Source organism: Rhipicephalus microplus, chromosome 1 (genome assembly GCF_043290135.1).
Source record: "Rhipicephalus microplus isolate Deutch F79 chromosome 1, USDA_Rmic, whole genome shotgun sequence".
In the NCBI taxonomy this organism is placed as follows: Eukaryota; Metazoa; Arthropoda; class Arachnida; order Ixodida; family Ixodidae; genus Rhipicephalus; species Rhipicephalus microplus.
Window position 1 is genome coordinate 272,455,145 of NC_134700.1, and position 26,588 is coordinate 272,481,732.

Here is a 26,588-nt window from a genome sequence, read left to right on the forward strand (position 1 = left end):
TAGTTTCTTGCGCTTTTTTCCAAACTTGTGAGCAGTGCAGAACTTGCAATACGGCTTCGGCATGATGAAAGGTTCAAGCCAGGTTCAAAACGTGGCTGAGAGCGTAGGCTTGACGAACTAGCCTGGTGGCTGTGGCGGGCTTCGTCGGGCTGGTTCGGCGGCGTGCCTGAATGTGCAGACTTGACAAACGCGTGCTTTAATTTCTTGCTAGTTCGCGCGGGTTCAGGAAGCCGACGAGAACAATGAGATGTGAGCGAGATACACTCACTGCTTTCTGTGCGCTCTACTGCCGCACGCACCAGACAGCTCGGCAAAACGTGGCCGAGAGCGTAGGCCTAACACACTGTCCCGGCGGCTTCGTCAAGCTCACTCAGCGCCGTACCAGTATACAGTGGAACGTAGAGACTATACAGAGATGCTTGCTCTAATTTCTCGCTAGCTCACGCGAGTTAAGGAAGCCGACGAGTACAAAGTGACATACACTCGCATACGTGCCAAGTTCAAGGATTCTGATTTCCGCAGTGGGCGGGGGGGGGAGAGGTGCACTGAATTATTTGTACCTATTTTTTTCGGCACACACACAAAAAAAAAAAAAAACTCCCAAGGAGAAATAAAAAAAAAAAAAAAACATCGCGAAAAACAAGAGGGGGGCGGTCGGCTTGGAATGGCCGAACACACGAAGCTGGGGTTTCCCAATAAGGCGAGAATCTCAAAAGATGAACACAATTTGCAGAATTTATGCCCTTCAAAAGAGCTCGTGTATGTCTTACTGGGGCACACGTGATCGGATGAGACGGCGCAGTTGGCTGCCGCAAAAGCGTGGGTCAAAGCTTTGCTCCCTACTAGATTCTTTTGACAGGAACGGCAAAACGCGTATGGCCCCTTTGTTATTGACAGTCTAGGCTGCTTTTTTGCCGTCGCCACCACCGTCGTCATTCACCGTATATGTATGCTTATCTATATATATTAACACTCTAGAAAGGAAAAGAAAAAGCTGCCCGCAGTCAGTGCCCAGCTCATCGCAATGCGCCGACGCGCGCTTATCTCTGACGCAAACTTTGCCCCACGGATGGGGGGGGGGGGGGGGGGGTGTTAATGCTTGTGCGCGCGCGCTCATCTTTCAGTGGAGAGAATCGTGTGCCTTCGGCTTTCACTGGAACGATTGGGTTAGTAGCTGTGCCCACAAAGGTATCTTCGGTCTATGCACAGGCCCCGTTTGTGAAAAAAGCGCGCTTTTCATGCACAGCGAGGTATAACTGGGACACTTGTTAGTTTGTACTCATCCGTACCTTTGATTATGTATCGAGCATCGCTTTTTTTTTCGTTAAACAGCGCGTTACGTGTCGAGTGGTAAACATTGTTAGTTCGCTCTCGTTTTGTGTGTATTATTTTCGTGCGTCATTTGTGGGTGAGCAGTGCGCTGCGCGTTTTGATCTGCTTGCCAGTCTCAGTGTGACATTCCAAGTTGTTGCTGTCGCATTCATTGCTTCGCCCTTGCGACAAAACTGTGACTTTCTTTTTACACATTTACTGCCTTTAGTTTATCGCTGCGTGCCCTCAGAGCTGGATGGATGGATTGATGTGGCTGTACCCTTTAGATCGGGCGGCGGATAGCGCCACCTAGCCGTAATACTTAGTGAACCACCTACTAGATTTATCTTCTTTTTTCCCTTTAAATAGCGAAGTATAGGACTGGTAATTCGCAGTGAATGGTTTAATTTTCAGTCGTGCCTTGACTTTAGCCAAAAATCAGATAACCTCCTTGTAGTTAATTCTACCCACTTAATGTCTATTTTGCCCTCTCTGTCTCTAAACCCCAGTGCTCTGAAAAACTCTGCGCCATCATCCTGAACGATAGGGTGAAGCCCTTTACAGAACATTATCAAGTGTTCGGCAGTTTCCCCTTCTTCTCCGCATGCACTGCATACCGTGTCTACCCGTTCGTATTTGGCCCGATCTGTCTTGGTTAGCAAAACTCCTTTTCTGGCCTCAAACAGTAGAAAACTACCCTGAATATTATCATACATCCTTTTCTTGGCAATTTCCTGCCTAAAAGTTCGATAGATCTCTAGTGCAGACTTCTTAATCATGCCAATTCTGCACATGTCAGTCTGTTTCCTTCACCTTCTTTTTAACTGAAGGTACTTTTTGGTTTGGCCCCGTGCTGTTTTCCAAGTACTTACCCGTCAATTCCTGGTTCGCTTCCTTTATTTTGTATAGACATTCTTCATGTACAAGTAGCTGAAAACCTTCCTAGCCCAATGCTCCTCCCCCATTTCTCTCAATCGCTTCTCAAATTTTATCTTGCTGCTAGCTTCCCTGCCCTTAAATGATGTCCATCCCATATCACCTTGTACTCCCTGATATGGCGTATTCCCGTGAGCTCCTAAAGCAAGCCTACCTATTCCACGTTTCTTAATTTCTAATCTTGCTTGAACTTCCGATCTCATGCACAAAACCGCATTGCCGAACGTCAGACCAGGAACCACGACCCCTTACCATATTCTTCTCACATCATACCTATTGTAATTCCACAGTGCCCCGTTTGGGGTTGTGCGCAGTGAAGCACACAACCCCTGTGCGCTTGACTGCGCACACGCCTTCAAAACAAAGTTGTTTTATGCCGTATGTGATCGCATCTGCCGTGGTTTTGTCCGCAGGGTTTGCAGAAAGCAGCATTGCCTTGACTGGTTGAGCGTTGGACGCACGCACACTTTCGGGACTCTGTAAGTTATACATGATCGTGTGAAAAGCGACCACGGTTTCGTGGACAGCGGTTGTGGCAACGACAATCACGCACACTGTAGAAGGCAGTGCGTGCGCCGGTTGCATGCGTACTTTCGAAGCTTTGAGTACGCTGCTCTCGGCCTTCGTTCGACGATTTCTGTACTAAAGTTCGTATCACCCACCGCGACTAAGAAATGTGTTCGGAACATTCGAATTTAGGCTCAATAGACATAGCCGCACGCAGCACGGGAGGCCCTGTGAATCGGAAGGCGCGATTTAGTCATGTGTGCTCGCCGCACCAATAGGCTCACGCGCCGGGGCTTTTTTTTTAATGCGGATTCACGGCGTGCATACTGAGTGGACGAAAACAAGCGCCACGGGATATGAAAGAAAAAGGGCGACTCTTTTGAATGCGACAAGACGGCTACTGTAGCAAGCGTAGAACGGCAACACCACGGCGCTGAAAAATCCCGTTTTTCCCGCGTCCATCCCCCAAAATTCATCTCCCTCAAGTCGCATAAACTACTCTCATGACTAAATTACCAGTCTAGGATGCGTAAAAATTGGCGAGATTATGCAGTGACAGTGGGAGAATACAAATATAGCATTTTTAAAAATCTTACTTTTTGGCGATTTTCGGTCTCAAAAACCCGCTTCTCCCCTTAATATCTCTGTCTGCACGCTTGCTGGAAGAATCGTTGTTCTTAGATTTACGACCCCTGCACGTGGGTCTATAGAGAAGGAGCTCCGATTTAGCCGCGGAACATTCGAGGCCCGTGTCGTGAAAGTAGTCCTGTACCACGTCGACCGCCTCCTGAAACGTTTGCTTGATCTCACCATCATTTCTCTCGGCAACCCAGAGGGTGATATCACCGGCGTACAAGCTGTGGTGGAGGCCTTCTATCAAAGCTAATTTTCGTGGTAGCCCGACAAGCACGAGGTTAAAAAGCATGGGCGAAATTACGGAGCCCTGTGGCGTGCCCATGCAACCCATGTCTATATCTTGCAATTCTAGTTCACCGATCGCTAAGCAGACCCGGCGACCTGTAAGGAAATCTCGTACGTAGTGGTACGTTCTCTCGCCCAGTCCCAACGTTCGTGTGCTTTCAAGTATTGAGGTGTGTTTAACGTCAAACGCCTTCTTGAGGTCAAGCCCGAGTATCGCTTTTGTAGATCGCGTGGTATTGTCTATGATATGGCGCTTGAGTTGAACCATAATGTCCTGCGTGGAAAGGTTACGATGCAACCCCGACATCGTGTGCGGGAGCATGTTTCGGTCCTCGAGTTAATTTGTAAGACGAGCGAGAACCCCGTGTTCCATGACCTTACCAATGCAGGAAGCCAGAAATATTGGTCGAAGATTGCCAATCTCTACCCGTTTGCCCGGTTTTGGGATCATAATTATGCGTGCCGTTTCCCACAAACTGGGTATAACGCCTGAGCTTCAGCATTTGTTCATATAATCATATTAAAACAAAAGCGGCGCACAAAAAGACGGGAACCACACACAGCGCTGTGTGTGGTTCTCTTCTTTGTCTCCGTCTTTTTGTGCGCCGCTTTTCTTTTAATCTATTCTATTCATTCATTTTTGAATACTTTTAAATTTTCAATATATTAAAGTCATTTCAAAGTGCATTCCAATACTACAATATTCGTTCAAATATTCGAAGTGCTCGAATATTCGCACAAGCCTACTAATGATCTTTTCAAAGCAAACATGCATTTCTGAAAGCGCAAATGATGAGTGAAATCAAAGCTTCCGTTCTACATACGTTTCCTTCTTTCTCCTTGTTCCTCCTCTAAGGAAAGCAAAATGCTGTCATCGAATACATTTGTACTTGGGTCCTTCCAACCTACTTCTCGGACGTCTAAGCCATTCTCACCTCCGTAGCATGCCCAGTGGATTGGAGTAAAACCCTGAAGATCAACAAGACGGTCGGCGCCCTCCCCTTCGGGGCTGTGGCGCAGCAGCATTGACAGGACAGCACCATTGCCCACAGCTGCTGCCAGGTGCATGGGGGTCTTGCCCATGTTGTCACGCAAGAGGACAGTCGCACCTTCTTTCAATAGCATGCCCATGCATTCCTCACTGCCCCCAAAAGCCTGCATGAGACACAAAGTGAGAGGAAGAGAGACAACTCAAGACCCAATTTCTCACCAAGGGAACCCAACAATATGCACAGCTGTACACTCAGTGCAGCCATTCACTGACAGCACTCATTTGTTCAGTTCTTTACTGCCAGGGTAATCTTAGCGTAATGCAGATGGCACTCTCTCAATACATAAGCAGCCACATTGATCACTTGGTACTCATCACAGTTCAATGGAACATGTAACACTGGGAGGGTGGGGAGGAGTATACTATGGCCCATTTTACATGATTAGCAATTGCAGCTGTGCACATCAAACAGGCGATAATGGCCACAACTCGACGGCCCAAGAGGCTAAAGGCCCAATATGCTTGCTAGGAACGCACAACAATGTCGACTGTTTGATCTTAGTAGTGACTAATCAAATTAGGGTTCATGTTATTAGCTCAATTTTGAGATAAGGTAACGAAGACTATAGCAAAATAAAATTACAAGAAAAAGGGCAAAAGACACCTACAGAGTTACTGCATCCTTGTGCTGCTACAACACGGTCACAGCCCTACAGAAAAAAGCTAGTCCTATATGTACTCACTCCGTAAAAGAGGGCCGTCCTGCGGGACATGTCTTCAGCATCTACAGCAGCACCGTGTCTCAGCAGTAACTCCACACAGTCAGCGTGGCCCTTCAAGACAGCCAGCATCAGAGGAGTCCTAGCCAGAGGTACGTGGGAATATATGTACAGAGCAGCCGATTCCTATCTCTTTTTTCTATCTTCCTGCTCAATTTAAACTTTTCCTAGAGCCACATCGACTCGCGCAAAAGCCACACCCCCTAAAAAGGCAGCTAAATATCTGAATGAATAAACAATAAAGAAGAAGAAAAAAGACCAACCGTGAAATAATACCGAGAAAAGTTTCAACTAATTCATTCCATGTATCGATGTCTATCTACCAAACGGCAATTTTAAGTTGGCCTAGCAGGAAACTAACATAATGAATGGCACCAGAGGTTACCAAATCCTTTGAAGGTTTATGCCGTACATGTACGGTATTGCCTGCATATTTAAAACATGCGCCTTTTCCGATCATTATCTTGCCTGGCATGCACTTCCACACCTTGAGAATACGAGATTTTTTTTTTGCGGTAACCAAAGCGGCGCACTGGCTTTGGTTACCGCATTTGGGTGCGCACGTGGTAAGGCTGGTTTCGGTTTTGTCCTGTGAGTGCTTATCACTTCTTGTGCCTGCAAAGCTTGATTAATTGATATGTGGAGTTTTACCGTCCCAAAACCATCATATGATTATGAGAGACGCCGTAGTGGAGGGCTCCGGCTATTTCGACCCCCTGGGGTTCTTTAACGTACACCCAAATCTGAGCACACGGGCCTACAACATTTCCGCCTCTATCGGAAATGCAGCTGCCGCAGCCGAGATTCGAACCCGCGACCTGCGGGTTAGCAGCCGAGTACCTTAGCCACTAGACCACCGTGGCGGAGCTGCCTGTAAAGCTGATGGCTGTCTGGTTTCTAATCTCGCAAACCGTGACCATATCTTACTCTCTTGTTTATTGCTCCATGGGGCTTGGTTACATTTGTTTCCAAAACCAGTAAATAACACAAATGATGCCGCTGTGATTGAATTTTCTGTTTTGAAAACTTGCGAAAACTTACTCCATCTCCTTGACGATAAGTTGATAACACGAAGATTTATAACAGCTTTCTCACTCGCTTTGCTTTCCCTGTACAGCCTATACAGTAGTATAAGTGTCTACATACCACAAATACCTGACCACAAGATGGTATAGAGGAAAACGTAAAGACCGCTTGTTATACCTGTCACATCGAGCACATACACTACAACTGACCCACAATGCTATCTTGCAGGAGGCATAAAAGCATATGGACAGAGATAATGGTGATGCAAAATACTTGTAGTATTTTGTTTTAACCATGGTTAATGCTTCCTTATGAGCTTCAACAACTCGTTGATATTCTTGCTTCTTTTATTGTAGTACGAGCTCACCTTTGAACTAAACAGCCGAAAAGGCTCACAATGCGTTCACACCAGTTAAAAAGAGCACAGACACTTACCTGTTGCTAGCATCTCTTGCGTTGGGGGCATCGGATCCTTTGGCACCATGGAGAAGGATCTCAAGGCACTCCGTCTGACCTAAGGCGGCTGCAACAAGACCCATTTTAAATTAAGTGAAGATCTCGCAGCCCCAGATATGTAAAGAATAAGACTGTCACTATATTCAATGCTGTCGGTTAACAGGACTCATGAGCAAGTAGGTCGCTGATTGCATGAGATTTAAGCAGGACACACTAATTGTTGCATTCACTGCAACAAACATTTAGAAGGTCGAAGATGCCTTGGCTCAATTCGAGTGCAGCTGCTTGACTTATCAGATATGCGCGACACAAGAGACCGCTAAGAAGCAACTGCAAAAGCCTAAAAAGAACAATGCCTGGAATACACACTTGGAATACGCTTCCCAGAATACACGCTTGCTGCATGGCACGAACTATTCCTGCATCAGAGGCGTGCGAGCGCCTGTTAGGTCAACTGTACCCCTTGTTTTCTGCATTCACGCTACAATGCCCGCTTGATTTATATCGGAAGTTTCGCCATTCGTCCATCACACAACAGGTTTTTCCCCGTGCGATAGGGTACAATGATTATATATACAGTGAAATTCAAGTTATCTTTTATCAAGTTCCTCGGAGAAAGCGGGAACCATGCCGCCAGCATGAACTTTAGTGCGAAGTTCTTCAACGTGTGACATTCAGTGTGGGAGAAAGCAGAAGAGTGTGTGCTTGCTAATGCAAGTTTCCTGCTGTTGAAGAAGACCTTTTCAATTATATGTGACAGCTTTGGTCCTCCACTATCACAATGTCATGGGACCTGGTTTCTCCCTGTTAGTCAAGAAAAGCTCCAAAACAACGGGGCATTCGAATGATCTTGACGGAACCGAGGACAACGTGCATTGGGAGGGCGGTGACAGTGGCCACGACAATGATTCCCAATCGGACTTCTCGGCCACTGAATTCGACTAGACTGTGCATGACTGGGTCTGGCTGGTTAAAGTATGTGCTAATTCTGTTAAATAAAAAAGTTCACTTCATTTGTGCTCCAATTATTTTTCTTTCTTTTTTACTGTATATACCACAGAAGTTACGACTGCATACTATTTCACATTAAGGAGTTTTAAAATAGCTTACGCAAAGCTTTGTGTGAGTGTTTCATGCCACTGCGCTTGCATCTTACACTAAGTTACGACTACATACTACATATTTCAAAATTAGCGAGTTTTAAAATAGCACACACAAAGCTTTGCGTTAGTGTTTCATGCCACTGCGTTTGCATCTTACACTAACCTGTTGCGGACTATCGTTCAGTTTTGGACAAAAGTCTGCAACAACTCCCTATATACAGTGCAGTCCACTTATAACGATATCGAGAAAACCTAAAAATATGATCGTTATAACCAATGATCGTTATATCTGGACTGCCGCCAAAAAATCGTCGCCGGACGTACCTTTTGTAGCTCCAGGCTTCATTTCGCTATTTTCACCAATTAATAAATATTGTAGATAGTAGGATGTCAAAAACAAGACTTTATTTCTTACTCCGAAGAACGCATCACGGGTTCGCTGAGAAAGAGACTGACCGACGGCAAGGTGGGAGCAGTGGGAGGAAGAAAGCACAGCCAGAGGTACACAGCCGAAATGCCAACGAGGCCCCGCCCCGATGCCGCTGTGCCGCTTTGCTTTTCGCTTTTTTTATTTTCTCTCTCTTTCCCGCTTTCGTTCGGCAAGCTACGAGTAGCTTGCCGGCTTGCCGTTGTAGAAGGCGGGCAGCCGCGGAGCGCGGAGCTTTGCTTTTCGCATTTTTTTTTTAAAATTCTCTCAGCCTCTCCGCGGTCGACGTGCGGCGAGGCGCAAAACGTGACACAGCTGGCGCCATCGGTAGCGCGTCGCGCCAACTCGCGATGCTCTCCTCGGCTTTTTGAACGGCCGGGACGCGCTGCCAGCGCTGTGCTGCAGTGGCGGCAGATACGTACTCGCCTACGCTAACTTTTCGTCTTGTCTCGGCATAGTTCGTTTCAGAGGAACTTATCAATCTAAATGTTACGATTATTCTGAATGAAACATGCCGTCCACGGCAAACTTTTCATCGTTGTATCCGATATGCGGTGGATAACATATCGTTATATATGGTTTTTTTCCCCATAGCCCCAATGCATAAAATGAGACTGTTAAGTCGACCCATCGTTATAACCGATATATCGTTATATGTGGTATCGTTATAAGTGGACTGCACTGTATTTGGATGCATTCGCACTATCTCCACGCAATTCGCAAACCCTTTTTCGGAGCTCCGAAATTGTGAAAGGTGTGCACAAATTATGAAAGTAAGTATGATACTTTTGCTGTCCTCAGTAGATTGCACAGTACAATATCCACTACTTGCTCTCTTCGTTTTCTCGTTTCAGATCTGGACATCACCGCAGCTCTACAAGCTGAAACTTGGTCGTTGAGCTGTTAATTCTAACATACATCACCTTTGATTCGCATACGGTTCACCTGAAGCACTACAGTAAAATACCGCTTGAACGAATGTAAATTAAACTTTTCTGTTGTACAAGCTCTATTTCGAATACGCTGCCAAAGCACCATTCTCACACATATCAGTTTAACAACAGTATTGCAAAGGGTATTTCTGTTCTACGAACATCTATTGTAACACTATACGATGCATCTCACATCATATTGGTAAAAAATTGTCTGGAACACTGGCTACAGACAGTGCTTTGCTTCTTGAGGAAGACTGTCCGAATAGTGAATTTCAGGTTCGAAGTGAATTCGAAGCGAACAGTGATTTTGGTCAAATAATTTTGAATTGAAATGAATTCAAACATACTAGTATATATCCCATATTATCAATAAAAAATGGGCATATTTGTCATGACCCAACTAACCTGCACAATGTTTTTAAAACTGAAACAAGGCCTGTGCAAATTGCCATTCTTCTTGGCTCAAAGGAAGGAGAAAAACTTTGAATAACACCAGGGTTTTATTTTCAATATAATACAAGTAATAAGCTGTAAAATATTTGCATAATAAAATTACCGATACTTAGAGCATACAAGCCGATTTAACAGATTTTACACTTTAAAAATGACAGATATATCTGAGGATAATGTGCTCATTTAACCTTAAAATGGAGGTTCGCTGCAGTGCAATCTTTTCCCCATTTAAATGATTTGATGGTTTAGCACCCCTTCACTGCAGTGAAACCACCTTCACAGAAAGTTACATTCGACGTATTGACACTTAAATAGGTGTTTTCATAGCTTCGCACCTCTCCATTGTAGTGAAACCACCTTTTTGTACAAAAAGTTGCATGCATACTACTGTAAGAACTCGTGTATAGGGCTGAATTATTTGCCCCATTTTTTATCGGCATAAAAAAAAACACGAAGAACAAAAAAAAAAAACATCACGAAAAACAATAGAGGGTGGGGTGGGGGGGTCTAAATTGCAAGTGCCAACATCAGCGCTGCAGTCTTATAATGGTTTGGAGTGGCCGAAAACACAGAGGCAGGGTTTCCCACTAAGGTGAGAGTCTCAAAAGATCAACACAACTAGCAGAATTTATTTCCTTCAGAACAACTAGTGTATGTCTTTCTGGGACACACGTGAACGGACGGGACTGCACAGCTGGCTGCCGCAAAAGCATGGGTCAAAGCTTTGCTCACTACTACATTCTTTTGCTGACCCCTTTTTAGTGCGATAGCAATTATATTGCCACGTTCTATTTCTCGAGTTTTGTTATCGCCCCAAAACACTAAACAATTCTCAGCACAAACCGCGCCTGCAGTTTTCGAAAAGCTTCCGGATTTTAGTAGATCATTTCGATAAGATCACGCCCACTCTGCGAACTGTACAGATTATTCTGAAACCTACGCCACCGCCAGCGATAACGCTAGAACATTCAATGGCAAGAGTGTAAACGCCGACGCACTTCGCCGCTTGTGAGTAGTTGATCGACGGCCGACGTTCCGTTCGCCGCTATCAGTCCAAGACTGCTACTGAAATCGGATTTTCCGTTTACTGGGCACAGGTTGGCCCAAATAAACAGTTAAATTCCAACACAAAGTCTCCTGTCTTCGGCCACGTCACGACCCCGTGACATCTGGTGGAGGTGCTGCTTCTGTGATGTTCCGGACGCCCCCTTCAAGCCGCGACCCCAGCCCAAGCGGCCAAGAAGACACGGGCGCTAACCCTGAACAGTGAACAAGCCGCCGGCAGAGGGGACTACAACCAGAGTACGGGCCCCTTCCTGAAGCAGCCAGGCAGACCCGGATCCCGGCATCAACTACTGCAACCATGACCGCCCCCGTGCAGCCTCCACCACTCCTGCTCCGACAACCCAAAGAGCCGCCAACTTTCCGCGGTTCGCCACTGGAAGACCCGGAAACTGGATCGAAAGGTTCGACCGCGTCGCCGCCTTCAATGACTGGACAGACGATGACAAGCTCCGGCATGTGTATTTCACCTTAGAAGATGCAGCTCGGACCTGGTTCGAGAATCAAGAGCGAAGCCTTACAACGTGGGACGTCTTTCGCGCCAGGTTCCTCCTCACTTTCGCAAGTGTGGTGCGCAAGGAGAAGGTTGCAGCTCTTCTCGAAACCCACATGCAGATGCCAAACGAAAACGTGGCGCTATTCACGGAAGACATGATAAAACTTTTCCGCCACGCTGACTACACATGTCCGAGGAGAAGAAGGTCCGTCTGCTCATGCGAGGACTAAAGCAGGAACTCTTCACCGGGCTGATCAGAAACCCGCCAAAGACGGTCGCCGAATTCATTTCAGAAGCTTCTACGATAGAGAAGACGCTCGAGATGCGCACGCGGCAATATAACCGTAGCTTCTCGTCTACAAGCTACGCCGGCATTCAAGGGCTTGGAACCACTGACTTGCGTGAGATGATCCGAGCGATCGTGCAAGAAGAGCTGCGAAAATTCCTTCCTTCAGCGCAGCCTCATGTGGAATCCATCGCGGACGTCGTACGCCAGGAGATCCACCAATCGCTGGGCGTTCCTCAGTCTCAAGAGCCTCAGCTGCAAGCCATGAGCTATGCTGCTGCAGCCCGCCGCCACGTCCCTCCTTCATGCGCACACAAAAACGCTGCCCCATCGCACTTCCGTCGCCAGACGCCACCGCCGCCACCACACCCACCGACGTCCTACCGTTCGCCAGCGGCCCAGCGCAGTGCACCGAGGAAGACTGACGTCTGGCGCACCCCTGACCACCGCCCGCTCTGCTACCACTGCGGCGAGGCCGGACACACATACCGCCGTTGCCAGTACCGACAGATGGGACTGCGTGGCTTCGCCGTCAATGCACCACGTCCGCAGCCAGGAAAACGGCAACGTGACATCGCCGACTACCTGACATGAACTCAATGGACACCACAAAGTCCTTCCCGTTTGCTGTCGCCCAGCCGCCGCACCACCGGCAGTACTCTGGCCCAACGCGGGGCCGGTCTCCTAGCCCGTATCCGGGAAACTAAGGGCAGCAACCGATGGAGGTGCGGTTGCTGTGTGATGAACTACCGAAGATCCTCCTCCGCCGCCGACGACGCGGCGGAGCTTTCCGAACACAACGCCAACCTGGCAAAGCCCTGACGGCGGAAGCTCACTTACCGAAGGTGGCCTGACGATGCAACATGGAAGCAGCGAAACAAGCCGACGCAGCCGTGACCCGATGCCACGCCCTAACTGTAATACGAGACGGCGAACTAGCGACCTCGACGTTTTTATCGACGGCCACAGTGTGACCGCTCTCGCCGATACTGGAGCCGACTATTTCGTCATCAGTGGGTCGTTCGCCACGAAGTTAAAGAAAGTTAGGACAGCTTGGGAAGGCCCTAAAATCCGCACAGCCGAAGGTCATCTCGTAACGCCTACAGGAATCTGCACAGCGAGAGTCACCATTAACGGCCGTATTTATCTTACAGCTTCATAGTCCTACAGCGTTGCTCGAGAGATATCATCCTTGGTATGGACTTCTTATGCCTCCATGGGGCTGTCATCAACCTAAGAACAAAGTCGATAACGTTATCCACAGAATAAGCACTACCGTCGCGCACGCCGTCAGGAAACCATGCCTTGAATGTGCTGGAAGAACAAGCCACCATTCCGCCTCGCTCCAGCGTCATTATTTCAGCCGGCGCTCCTAAATCACCTGACTTGGAAGGCGTTGTTGAAGGCGGTCAGCATCTATCTGTTGGTCACCCGAAATATTTGCGTCGTAAGAGGAATTGCAGAGCTGCGGGAAGGCAAAGCAACGGTTATGCTCACGAATTTCAGCAATGAGTACAAACATGTGAACAAAGGAACAACGGTCGCATACATCGAAGAAATTGTGGATGCCACCAGTGCTTTCGCCCTCACCGATTCTGTGGATCCTGCTCAGAGGAACCAAGCCCCTCCCACAGCTTTCAACGTCAATCCCAGACTTCCGAACCATAAGGAGAATGGTTCGGAAGTCTGGGATTGACGTCGAATGACGTCGATGCGCGACGGGTGTCAGAGTGGAGTACGTTGCGCGTCCACGAACAAGAGAAAGTCAATCCGTTCGCGATGAACATGCTCGCCGCCCCCGCAATGGAGGCTACTGGCAACAGGTAGACTGCTTTTAACGACGTGTTCGCAAAGTTGTCGCAATCTCCGCTCGAAAATGTGCCAGTCTTACGTGAAAAGGAAACTAACACCTCAGCACTCGTGCAGCCTCGAAATTGATGAGCGAGGGAACAACTTTGGTTCGCAACCTTTAGGGTTACTCATTCTGGACAAGCCGGAAAACGTCGTGTTATTCGACGGATTGCGGATGAAGCTCGTACATATGTCGCACATCGCCGTCAGTACAGTCACCGAACTGATAAGTGGCCTTGCGGCAGACAAGCACACGGCGACAACTTGCTACAGGACTAGAAGAAACGACATGCTCGTGCAAACAGTCAGTCCTATTACATTCCCGGTATGCTGGTCTCGCAGCTCGCATTTGACGAGTCAAAGCGTCCGCTATCCAGCCAGTTAACGGTCGAACACTCGTGAACATTTAAACAAAGGTAACTTTAATTAACAGGAATTGGGGTCACATTTCAACAAACATTCACAAGCACTCAGTAAGTCCCCCCCTTAAAAAAGCGGTGCTGTTGCTCGGGCTGGTAGGGTGAGTCTGACCGCCGCTTGGCATTTCTTCTTCCGTCGACGACCGGTGTTTTCACTCTCTCCGTGAGCTGACAGAGAAGATGACAAATGACGCTCTGAAGGTCGTTTGCGGCACCCGTTTAAAGTGGCCATAACAAAGGAAAAAGGGGTTTCAAGACGAGAAAGTAGCCCCTATTAAGGGATTAAGCGTCTCCCCCGACTGCCTTTGGCGGCACTTGAAAGGAAAACACGGCTCCTGGCCACTCTCTTCGAGAGGGAACGGCACACCCAGTGCATATTAACTGACTGAAAGCATGTGTGCCATTATATTTTCCCCTCGGAATGGCGAAATAAAGTTTTAACAGCATTATTCTCAAAGCACAGATTTTGACCACTTTCTTTTGCTTGTTCGGTAAAAGTGGACCTAGGACAGCTAGAGCTGTAATTGTTTTTGCACAATCTAGCTAAATGTGCACAAAAGAATAATGCTGGGAGCCTATTTTTTAAGGGCAGCTTCATTTTTTTATTTTAATATAAAAATTTCTGTATTTGGTTACATGCAATGAACTTTACTGTGCTGTAATTCGAGAAGTACTAGTTCAATTTTCTATCAGCTCAGCTTGCAGCGTTGCACTCCTTAGGCTTTCTAGCATTCATATGTATGTCAATGGCTATGTAATTCTAAGTACATACATTTTTACAGTTAAAAATGTGAGAATTCTTTGTTTTCTTCATTTTCTTAAAATGGAAATTTTGTACATCCTGCATGAAAATTACTGCAATATATCGGGGTCTATTACAGATAGCAGAATATTTTTTTTTTTTGCAGCCTGAAGCTATATGTTTGGAGCACACAACATAGGAAGCAGATTTCGATTTCTCTTGATGCAAGTTTTTAAAACAAGTCTTTTGTGTCACCACACAATGGCCACATTCAGAGCTGTGAAATTTAGTGTACTGTAAAGTAAGAAATAATGACCCAATCAAAAAAGTGCTTCCTATGTTGTATGTCTTATGCTTTATACTGTCAATTCCTATGTCATTTATAAATTTTTGACTGGTGGTTATTTTTCTATTGTGTTAAGAACAATAAAAATTGTTATCTTGATTATTTGATTAACTAATGAAGCTACAAGAAAAATAACTACATTTTTAGAATCAGGAGAACAAACTAAGTAAGCATGCCAACGTTTGTCAAATTTGGTTCAAAAATAAATGAGAGAGCCCTAGGACCCATGTTCCCCCTTAAAAGCACCCTGCATTACGTTTCAAGGTTGACTCGAAGTTGCACTTCTCACCAGCGGCATGCACTGGGGTCGCCCCAGTGCGAGGGTTGCTTCCTAGCGGCTGGGCTCCGTGAAGCAGCAAGTGGCGCAGGCAGGCAGTCTGCCCCAACAGGGCACTCAGGGCCAGTGCACTCCAGCCCTGCTCTTCTTCAGTGGATTCCAACACGTCTGCTAGGCATCCGACAGACAGCAATGCTTGGAGGCAGTCGCTGTGTCCACCCAAAGCCTGATGTAAAGAAACATCAATATAACTCGATCTGTGCCACAGATTTTTGTAGACAGCATATTTCTGGGCCTTCCCTACGCTATTTTTTGTAATGGGGTAGTATGATGACTCTAACCTCTGACTGAATTCAACCTGCCTCAAGTATAAGCCTTCCTTTTACAGGCCACCTAACACAGCCAATTGGATAACCAAGGGGATGCGGGTGCATTACTAGTGAATAAACATTGTGCAACATTATGGTGACTTTTCAGTTTACCAATTTAACTCTGTAGGAACATTAACCCTCTAGGTCTCTTGGTGAGGCCTCGTTCAATGTAGAATCAATGACTGAAGTACCTATAAATGAGGTCTCAAAAACATTGATCTCTCTAAGAACTTCAAGATGAATTCAATTACATTGTTATATCTAATACTTTGTCATAGCCTGTTTTGTTGTAACAATGTTTGACTGTGTTTGATGATAAATTCCCAGCTTACCGCAAGATGAAGAGGTGTTAGTCCATTGCGAGACTTTGTTCTTCTGACTTCTTCAGTGTTCATCACAGATAAAAGCTGCAAGAAGCACATGATGTTTACCAAAAGGGTTCCGAAAAACTCAGTACATACAGTAGTCACAAAGCTGGAAAATTTACTGATGTAGCTGTAGCAGCAGTGCCACACAAAAGGTGGTTGGGTCAAATAGGAAGAGCTACTTGAAAAATGCAAGTCTTTTATTCTCGTCATTTTTAGTTCTGTTAAATGCTGTTCCGCTACCTTTATGACAATGAAAATAAGAGCTATGTTTAAACTGGAAATGTCTCACAAAAATGCTTGAAAAGCCCTATGTGGCTGTTAGAAGATAGAGGGTTTGATTGCATAGCCTAACACAGTCTACAGGCTGACACAGCACCATTGTGGCTCTAATTCAACAAAGCTGCCTAGTTCAAAATTGAGTCTTCTGATGGAGCCAGGGACTTAAAATACCAAGTTTCAGAAAACTTTGTAGAGTCCATATTGACAAAATATGAATAAACACCTTGAAATTCATGAAGCCACCACCCGAGATTTTTAAAAGTAAGACTTTTCTCATGTATTAGCATGATTTTTCTCATGTATTAGCAGACACGTGAAATTAACGGATGGATGGTGAAACTTTATTAGGAGCCCCGAGAGGTGCGACTTTGGAAGTAAAAATGAGAATACATTTTTTAAGATTTAATTTACCAATCTAAACTAACTTACTGTTTCACTATGGTGCCCCTTTTCAACAAATAAAATGCACATGGAGGCCACTCACAGTTGTGAGCGGGGCCAAATTCCCAGCAGCGGCGAGGTGGTGCAGGGCACCAAAGCCCCTGTTGTCCTGCGTCGCAGGCTGGGCTCCATGCTCGAGCAGAAGGGTCAAGGAGCGCCCTTCAGAGTCGCCAGAAGCGGATGCCACCAGCAAAGGTGTGCGCCCATCGACGTCCGCTCGGTCCACGTCCGAGCCGTGTGCAAGCAGGGCACTCAGGCAGCCACCTCCCTGCTGCTGCTGCTCGGACCCACCCCCAGCGCTGTAGTGCAGGGGCAGCCTAGAAGGCACACAGTCATCATAAGTGGCCAATCCTAACCCTAGCCTTTACCTTAAAGGGACACTAAAGGCTAACCCCCTTAGTTGAACCCTTTTATAAGGGACAACATGCTGGGGTGCAGTTCTTGTGCCTTACATACACGAAATGTCTCTTTAGGCAGGGTACCCTGATCTCATTTTCTTATCAACTCTTGTTTTGATGTAGAGACACTAACTGCTTTTATACACAATAGACCATTGCCACAATTTAGGTGAAAAAGTTAGAGGAGGAAAAGAGGTTGAGGAAATAGCATCTTTTTCCTTTCATGCGTTAAGTGTTGAAAACACATGGGTTGCACCAATTCATGTGAATAAAGACCATTCGGCCTCTGCATTGCACCTCCCTCTTGACAACTAGGTAACCCCACCCCTCCAGCGCTTCACCAACCTGTGCTATCTTGCAAGTATATGCTTAGGGATACTCTGCCATATTTCCTGAAATATCACTTTAAGGTATTCAAAAAAATATTTGAGAAATATTCTGAAACTATTCAATTCTCACTCTAATATACAAATTCGCTTCATACCCAAAAAGTTGCTATTCGTACAGCACAAACATTTTACCATTCCCATGGTGTGCTCATTATGTAGCCTTTTCCACCTTATCAACAATAGCATTCGCTCCTTCAAGCCTTCCTAGCGTAGATAGTAATAATTCCTGAAATATTATATACCAAATTCACAATATGGTTATGGGGTACACGCCATAGTCAAGGGCTTCAAATAAATTTGGTCACCTACCATTTCACCTCCATTGAAATGTACCCAAGTGTCACAGCTGGCATCTAAGCTGTGTCTTAAAGGGCAACAGCAGAGCGCCATAACCACAGCATCACAGCGACAGCACCCTCTATAAATAAGGGTATTTCTTTTGCAAGTGTACTTTTTTCAGGATGGCTTCACACCCAATCGTATTTCACATCTTTTGCTTTTTCTTCCATATTCAGATACAGTCGACTCCCGTTAATACGAAGTTCACGGGAACCGCAAAAAACTTCGAATTAAACGAACTTCGAATTAAGCAAAAAGCACTAAAAACGGCACTTTTATTAGTTTAAAAGCGCGACAGTTTTGAGGAAAAATAGTCTGTCATCTTCTTCTGCTTGCCGAATCTGGCTGCGGCTAGCAAGTTTTGTAAGGAATACACGTGTCGAAGTGCTTCTTCGGCGTTGTGTTCTCCAACAAAAAACCGCTGCGCAAGAGCAAGACCCGCAGCTACATCGGCAGCCCTCGGTGGTGGCTCATTTCCGATGTCGTCGTCATCATCGTCATTTTCAGAAATGCAGTCATGGGGCCGAACCATCTGCACGATTTCGCTGTCCGTTCGAGGACCGCATGTTTCGACGTTGCTGTCCACAGCGACATACTCGTCAAAACGGACGTCACCGAGAGCGGCGCGAAAGCTACCGTCGTCGAGCTCATTTGTTTGCACTTCCACTGGCGCACAAGGAGAAGCATCCCCCGAGTTTTCCATGAAACCACAGGCCCGGAAACAATTGCCGATGGTTTCTTCTTTCACGCGGGTCCAAGCTCGCGCTAGCATGTTGATGGCACTAAGCAAACTCACCTCGTATTGCGACGAGTTGTCCATGCACAAAAGCATGCGCTCGACGAGATGCTGCCTATACAATACCTTCACATTTTTTATTATGCCCTGGTCCATGGGCTGCAACACTGACGTCGTGTTTGCAGGCAGGTACACAAGACGGATGGCACTCAAGGCAGGTACGTTCATGTGGGCACTACATTGGTCCACAAGGAACAACACCTTACGGCTTGATTGCGCGAACTTGCGGTCGAGTTTGGTGATCCAGTCCTGAAATATATCGGATGTCATCCACGCCTTTCTGTTCGAGGCATAATCCACAGGAAGCGTCTTCACGCCTTTAAAGCACCTAGGCTTGGCAGCCTTCCCGATCACAAGCAGGCGACACCGTTCTGTGCCAGTCATGTTCGCCACGACTAGCACTGACACTTTCTCTTTGCTTCTTTTGCCTCCAGAACAGTCGTCGTCTTTAAATGTCAGGGTCTTGTCCGGTAGCAGCCGATAAAAAAGCGCAGTCTCGTCTGCATTAAAAATGTCTGCCGGCTGGTATTCTTCGAGGTACTCGCGAAGCTTGCCCGCTTTCCATGTCAGGCACGTTTCCTCATCGACTGACGCCTTCTCCCCACACGCGCTTTTAAAAATCAAGTCGTGGCGATGTTTGAAACCCGTAAGCCACCCATCCGAAGCAGCGAAGTCGTTGATGCCCAACATTTCAGCAAGCGATGACGCTTTTGCCGTGACGACTTCACCACTGAGAGGAAGTTTGTTGTTTCGTGCCTCTCTGATCCAAATCAGCAGTGCTTCCTCCAACTCGGGGTAGGCGCCGGTGCGCATCCGCTTCCGCGATGTCTTGAATTTTTCACTTTCAAACGCATCCAATATTGAGCGCTTATTCTTTATGAAAGTCGACAGCGTGTTAGGCTTAATGCCGTACTTTCTTGCAATGTCTTGTTTGGCGGTGCCTCCCTGGTCAACTTCCTTCAAGACTTCGACTTTCGTCGCTAGGTCTAGCGTTCGGTGCCGTTGTCAGATAGGAAGGAGACGCGGCGCCGAAACGCTTTGTCCCAGAGTCACACTTAACTCATCAACCCATCATCATCCTACGTCTGTCCCGGCACCACCTCCCCCCAGGGTTGTGTGGGGGGAAGATTTGTTTCGCGCAGACGGCCATGCCCTGGCAAGGGGGCCACCGTTCGGCGCCAGGCACCAAACAGACGCGGCCTGCCTCCCAGCGTACATGCCAGGGAGGCCCGACAAAGGGACTACCCTCCGGCGAGGCAACTTCAGTCGCAACGCGCAAAGTGAACGTACCCTGGCAAGGTGGGCTATCGCAGCGCGTAAGGTGCGCTGCGGTCATGGCCCGTCTCCTGACCGCTAGGGCCCAGCGAGACTTGACACAGGGGCTACCCTTCGGCACGGTAGCTCTCGCCACCACACGCAAAGCGGACGTACCCAAAAACGTGGCAGCGGGACAGCCCTCGGTCACCACTTCAGTCACCACAACCAACTTCAGTCACCACAACCAAAGTGCCCATGCCCTCACACTGTCGCACGGCTGAGAGCCTGCGACGACACCCCCTCAGGGCGGATGGGCTATCGCTCGGCGCGAGGCGCTTTGCGGTCATGGCCCGTCTCCTCACCACAAGGGCGCAGTGAGACACAATCCGTCCTGTGGGGTCTACGGGACTACTATTTGGTGCAGAGGCCAGTGCCGCTGCACGCAAACCAAACGTACCCACGGAAACCGGCATGGCTGAAGGCCGGCTTAGTCCTTCTCGAGGAAGGGTGCGATCTTCCGCCTCGACGACTAGAGTCGCCGAGCCTGCGGGAGGGGCCAACATGGACCTTGCGGGGAAAGCCCAACAAGGCGACAGGATCACCTTAGCACATGCAAGGCTCGGGTGAAAGACCATACAGACCAAACTTGGGGGCGACTGGCTCACTAGGCCTAGTCGTGGAGCCTTAGAAAAAGCCATCATTAAAAGTTGATGGTTATCTGCCCTCCTGCCTCACTGAAAATCACTGCCGGACGGTGCCATGTCTCATAAAACTTTTTTGCACCTAGGCGCTGCCACTCCCGTTGGAGAACGAACCAGACCTCCTTCCGTACTTTTGCAAGCACTTCGTGAAGCCCGGGTCGCTTGCAATCAAAGGGCCACAAGTTGCCATTATCAAACGTACGTCACCACCACAACACTCAAAATCAGAAGCGCGGAAACACGTGTGGAATCAACCCAGCGCGGGGTCTCGACAAAAGTCAACTAAAGAGTCAGTCAATGTCGCCGATGCGATTCGCCAGCGTTAAAAAGATTGCCGCTTCAAGATCTGTGGCGCTGCGGACAGTAGTGATGGCGAAGACACCAGCGCGGTCCGGCAGATGTTTTGGCATATGAAAAGTTCCCCATTTTACTGTAAAATTACGGTCGCGACGAGACTGTCGATTGAAAAAACTTCTAATTAACCAATATTATGGGTTTTTAACTTCGAATTATCGAGCATTTTTTTCTATACGATTGCATGCAAAACTGATGGGACCACTTGCTCATTTCTAATTAACCGAAACTTCCAATTAAGTGACTTCGAATTACCGGGAGTCGACTGTACTATTTTATATTATCAATGCCCTTTTTTTCCCCCTTGCGTATAAACAAAAATATGCCATTGTGTTCATTTTAGAGCAACCTGGAAGAACATATTGTCGCTAGGTGAAAATAACAGAATACAGGACGACGGTGCGACCAGAAAAAACGAGGTCTGTATTAACAGAACAAAAGAGCGGCCACTTCGACTTCTTCTTCCTCGGAGGAAGCGTGGGTGCTGTCCACGCTCATCACTTCATCGTCCTCTGTCTTCTTGCCCGTCCTTTAGCCGTGACATTAGCCTCCCATTCAAGAAAGCATCGTCCCGATGCTTTATAACCAAAGCGGTTTGTACTCGTTGGAAACGCATGAGTTCATTCGGAGAAATAAGGCTTCATGCGTACCACGTGCACAACTTCTGGAGCATACCTTCGACGCCTTGAAGACTGCGCAGTATCAGGAACAACCTCATAATTAATGTCACTGAGATGTCGCAGAACTTTATAGGGACCGAAGTACCGTTTTAACAGTTTTTCTGAGAGGCCACGGCGCCGAATAGGTGTCCATATCCAAACTTTCTCTCCTGGCTCGTAGGAGACTGGTCGGTGACGAAGGTTGTACGCTCTTGAATCGTAGTCCTGCTGGCGACTAATACGTAGGCGTGCAAGTTGTCGGGCTTCTTCGGCCAGCTGAGTGATATAATCAGCATCCGTTTCACATCTTCGCACTCGTGCGGCAGCATAGCATCCAGCATAGTGGTGACTTCATGACCATGAAGAAGGCGGAATGGCGTTGTTCTTGTTGTTTCTTGATAAGCCGTGTTATAGGCGAACGTGACATACGGCAAGATCTCGTCCCAGTTTTTATGCTCCACATCGACGTACATGCAGAGCATATCCGCTAGTGTCTTGTTGAGACGCTCCGTAAGACCATTCGCTTGCGGATGATACGCCATTGTTCGCCGGTGGGATGTGCCACTAAGTCTTAAAACTGTCTGTAACAGTTCGGCTGTGAATGCAGTTCCCCTGTCAGTTATTACCACTGATGGAGCACCACGCCTCAGCATCACATTCTCTACGAAAAATCGGGCTGCTTCACTTGCCGTGCCCCTCTTCAAAGCCTTGGTTTCGGCGTAACGAGTGAGGTAGTCGGTGGCTACTATAATCCATCTGCGACCTGCTGATGAGGTTGGAAATGGGCCCAAAAGATCCATTCCAACTTGAGCGAATGGAGTAACAGGCACGTCAATAGGATGGAGGAGGCCTGCTGGTTTGACAGGTGGAACTTTTCTGCGCTGGCAATCAAGGCACGTCCGAACATAGTGTTGAACGGTCGCCGTCAGTCTTGGCCAGTAGTATTTCTGCCTCACTCTGCACAACGTACACGTGTAACCCAGGTGGCCGGATGTTGGTTCATTGTGGCATGCCTGTAATACTTCGCTCCTTAGAGATGTTGGGACGACGAGTAAGTAGTCGTTTCCGTGTGGCGTGAAGTTCATCTTATACAGGACGTCATTGCGCAAGCAAAATGACGAAAGCCCTCTCGCAAACAGTCTAGGTACAGCTGAAGTGCGACCCTCTAAAAAACGTATTATGGGTTCTAGTTCGGGGTCGTCTCGTTGCAGCTGTGCGACAGTTGCCGTGTTTACAACTCCGACAAAGGTTGTATCGTCATCTTCTGCCGTCGCAGGTTCGTATGGCGCACGAGAAAGGCAATCAGCGTCTGAATGTCGCTTCCCCAATCTGTAGACCACTGTCATGTCAAATTCTTGAAGCTTCAGGCTCCAGCGCGCCAACCGTCCTAAAGGGTCTCTTAAATTCGTCAGCCAGCAGAGGGAGTGATGGTCGCTGACAACATTAAAAGGACGACCATACAGGTATGGGTAGAATTTTATAACTGCCCACACCACCGCAAGGTACTCTTTTTCCGTAGTGGAATAATTTTCTTCCGCACGTGAACCCACACCACCGCAAGGCACTCTTTTTCCGTAGTGGAATAATTTTCTTCCGCACGTGAAAGAGTTCTGCTCGCGTAAGCAATTACTCGTTCGGCACCATCCTGCCACTGCACGAGTACAGCTCCTAAGCCGACATTGTTAGCGTCGATGTGCACTGGTGTCGGTGCGTCATCATCAAAGTGTGCAAGGACTGGTGGCTTCTAAAGGCGTTGCCGCAGCTCGTCGAATGATTTTTGCTGCTCTTCATTCCATACGAATGCGACGTCTTCTCTGGTAAGGCGGGTCAACGGCGAGGCAATGCGCGAGAAGTTCTCAATGAAGCGTCGGTAGTAAGCACACAGTCCTAAAAACCGTCTGACTGCCTTTTTGTCAGTTGGCGCTGGAAAATTCGTAACGGCAGCTATTTTTTCAGGGTCAGGCCGCACACCTTCACTACTGACAAGATGCCCCAGGAACAGAAGCTCTTCGAAGCCGAAATGGCATTTTTCCGGCTTAAGTGTTAGTCCGGCGGAACGGATAGCTTGAAATACTGAGTGCAGTCGCCTGACGTGTACGTCGAATGTGGCAGAAAATACGATGACGTCATCTAAATACACTAAGCACGTCTGCCACTTGAGGCCTGATAGTACGGTGTCCATTAGCCGCTGAAACGTTGCCAGTGCTGAGCACAAGCCAAATGGAAGCACCTTAAATTTAAAAAGGCCATCAGGTGTCACGAAAGCTGTTTTCTCCCGGTCTCTTTCATCAAGTTCTATCTGCCAATACCCACTCCTTAGATCCATCGACGAGAAATAACGCGCGTGCCGTAGTCGATCGAGTGAATCGTCGATACGTGGAAGTGGATAGACGTCTTTTTTTGTCACCTGAATCAGCTTGCCGTAATCCACGCACAAACGTAAGGTGCTGTCTTTTTTCTTCACTAATACAACCGGCGAAGCCCAAGGGCTTTTCAACGGCTGAATAACGTCGTCTTCAAGCATCTGTCGCACCTGCTTTTCGATGGCTTCACGTTCTCGCGGAGCTACCCGGTACGGGTTTTGCCTGATGGGTCTGGTCATGTCGTCCGTTATAATTCGATGTTTCGTCAGCGGCGTTTGACGGACCCTGGAAATCGAAGAGAAACAATCTTCAAACTTGTTAATAAGCTGCATGATACTTTGCTTCTGCGCCGGCAGCAAACTTGAGCCAATATCAACAGATAGAGGTGCGGGGGTCAGATCAGTTGAATTATCTTTTTCAAGAGTTAGGCAATCTGTCATCTCGGCGAGCTTTTCCACGTACGCGACTGCCATGCCTCTCGTTAGATGTCGACGTTCAGAGCTGAAGTTCGTAAAAAGGACGTGCGTGTATCCGCATTTTATGCTTGCGACGCCTCTTGCGATAGATAAACCATGGCTGAATAGCAGTGTTGGAATTTGCTCGGCGATGTTTTCAGAATCGCTCGACGTGTCACATGTCACAGCCACGAGTGCACTCGACCGCGGTAGGATGGTCACGTCGTCTTCAAAGACACGCGAAGGCTGACGTCACTGGTCTGTACAGGGCACATCCGAAACTTGATCTGGTGCCATCCAAAACGTAACCGATGTCTCAGGAATGTTGATAATGGCACCGTATTCGCGCAAGAAGTCCATGCCCAAGATCAGGTCTTTGCAGCACTCCGGTAAAATTATGAAAGTAGCGACGAAATCTGAACTGCCGCTATTAATTCGAGCTGTACATTTGCCCGTCGGCATCACCAATTGACCCCCTACAGTTATAATGTTTGGGCCCGTCCATATTGTTCTTACTTTCTTTAGGCAGTCGGCGAGTTTACGGCTGATAATAGAGAAGTCCGCACCAGTATCTACCAGTGCTGTTATTGGGAGTCCGTCTATACAAATGTCTAGATTGACGCTTACGATTTCCGTTGATGTCAGTCACGTCGTATCGTCCTTGGTATCATGCGTCATACGATCTGTGGTATCATTCGTCATATCACATCGTAGAGAAGATGTTGGGGGTGTGGTGTAGAGAAGATGTTGGGGGAAGGTTGCTCGACCGGCGGCAACCTTCCCCCCAAAGGTCGCAGCTGTTAGTTTCCCCGACGAGGGCTAGGAGATCTGCCCTGGACCACCTCTGAGTAACTTCGCTGCGGCGGCGAGTTCAGTGCCGGTGAAGGAGAGCGGGGTCAACAATACGGCACTTCGGGTTGCTGTGCTTGCGGGCCTGCACTGCTGTCACGGCGGTTATCGAAATAGGCACGAGGGGAGGTTTGTAGAAAGTTATGATGTCTACGGTCACGGTACGGGCAATTGCGGAAAATATGGCCGGCTTCTCCGCAATGAAAGCAAAGTGGTCGACGGTGCGCCACAAGTCCGTTTTACGGATGAATGGTCGACTGGTGGGCATACCTTGCGACCAAGATGCAGATGTCGGCGGAGTGTACATCGGCGCCGTTTGCATAGGCACGTTGGACTGTGGATACGGCTGCGGCGGATTGGGAGCTGGGGCCCACGACTCGTTGTAAGGCCCTTGGCTCACGTCACGATAAGCCAGTGGTGACGAGTTGTACGACATTGGAGTGGGTCGACGGACAGCTGATGCGTAGCTTACAGACCGCTGGTCCGAAAGCGATTCGGGCAACGAAAATGCCTGGCGGAGTTCTTGCCGCACAACTTCTGCAACGCAAGCCATGGTATTTTCTTGCGGAGTCACAAGGAGGTTTCGGATCTCCTACCGAACGACCTCACGAATGAGTTCGCGCAGAGAACACTCACTACCGACACTCAAAGCAGAGAAGCTGGGAGATGTTTTGTTTGGTTGGTCATGGTATCGGCGTCGTTGCTGCAGTGCTCGCTCGATTGTGGCAGCCTCTTTGACGAATTATGCTACGCTTGTTGGTGGGTTGCGTAGGAGACCGGCAAACAGCTCTTCCTTGACGCCCCTCATCAAATGTCGGAGTTTTTTACCTTCAGGCATCTCGGGGTCGGCCCGCTGAAATAGGCGGGCCATGTCTTTCGCAAACATGGCGACGCTCTCGTTTGGTTTCTGTATGCGTGCCTCGATGAGCTGCAAAGCAGAATCACGGCGGTCGGTGTTTGCGAATGTCCCGAAAATTTGCTGCCGAAATTTCTCCCACGAAGACAGCGTTGACTCGTGGTTCTCGTACCACGTACGAGCGCTGTCTGCCAAAGCAAAGTAGACGCGCGATAGCTTTTGTTCAGTGGACCAGCGGTTGGCTTTGGCGACTCGCTCATACTGGGCTAACCAGTCCTCAACGTCTTCATAAACCTCACCGTGGAAGGTCTCAGGAATTAGAGGCTGATCAACAGTAAGCTGTGAAGGCCCTCTGGTAGCCATTTCTCCAGGTACGGTGTGTTGCTGGA

The 26,588-nt window shown here is 47.9% G+C and overlaps 1 protein-coding gene across 3 annotated transcripts in view; it reads right to left on the reverse strand.

The window, feature by feature from the left end:
- Positions 1-26,588, reverse strand: part of LOC119188179 (uncharacterized) — a 139,919-nt gene that overhangs the window by 53,713 nt on the left and 59,618 nt on the right. For all 3 annotated transcript variants that reach the window (XM_075894645.1, XM_037436101.2, XM_075894651.1), the window contains 6 exons: positions 16,827-17,100; positions 16,028-16,102; positions 15,337-15,550; positions 6,907-6,994; positions 5,410-5,527; positions 4,611-4,830 (listed from right to left, as the gene is read on the reverse strand). In XM_075894645.1, coding sequence (XP_075750760.1) covers positions 4,611-4,830; positions 5,410-5,527; positions 6,907-6,994; positions 15,337-15,550; positions 16,028-16,102; positions 16,827-17,100 — 989 coding nt within the window. The remainder of the gene's footprint in view (positions 1-4,610; positions 4,831-5,409; positions 5,528-6,906; positions 6,995-15,336; positions 15,551-16,027; positions 16,103-16,826; positions 17,101-26,588) is intronic.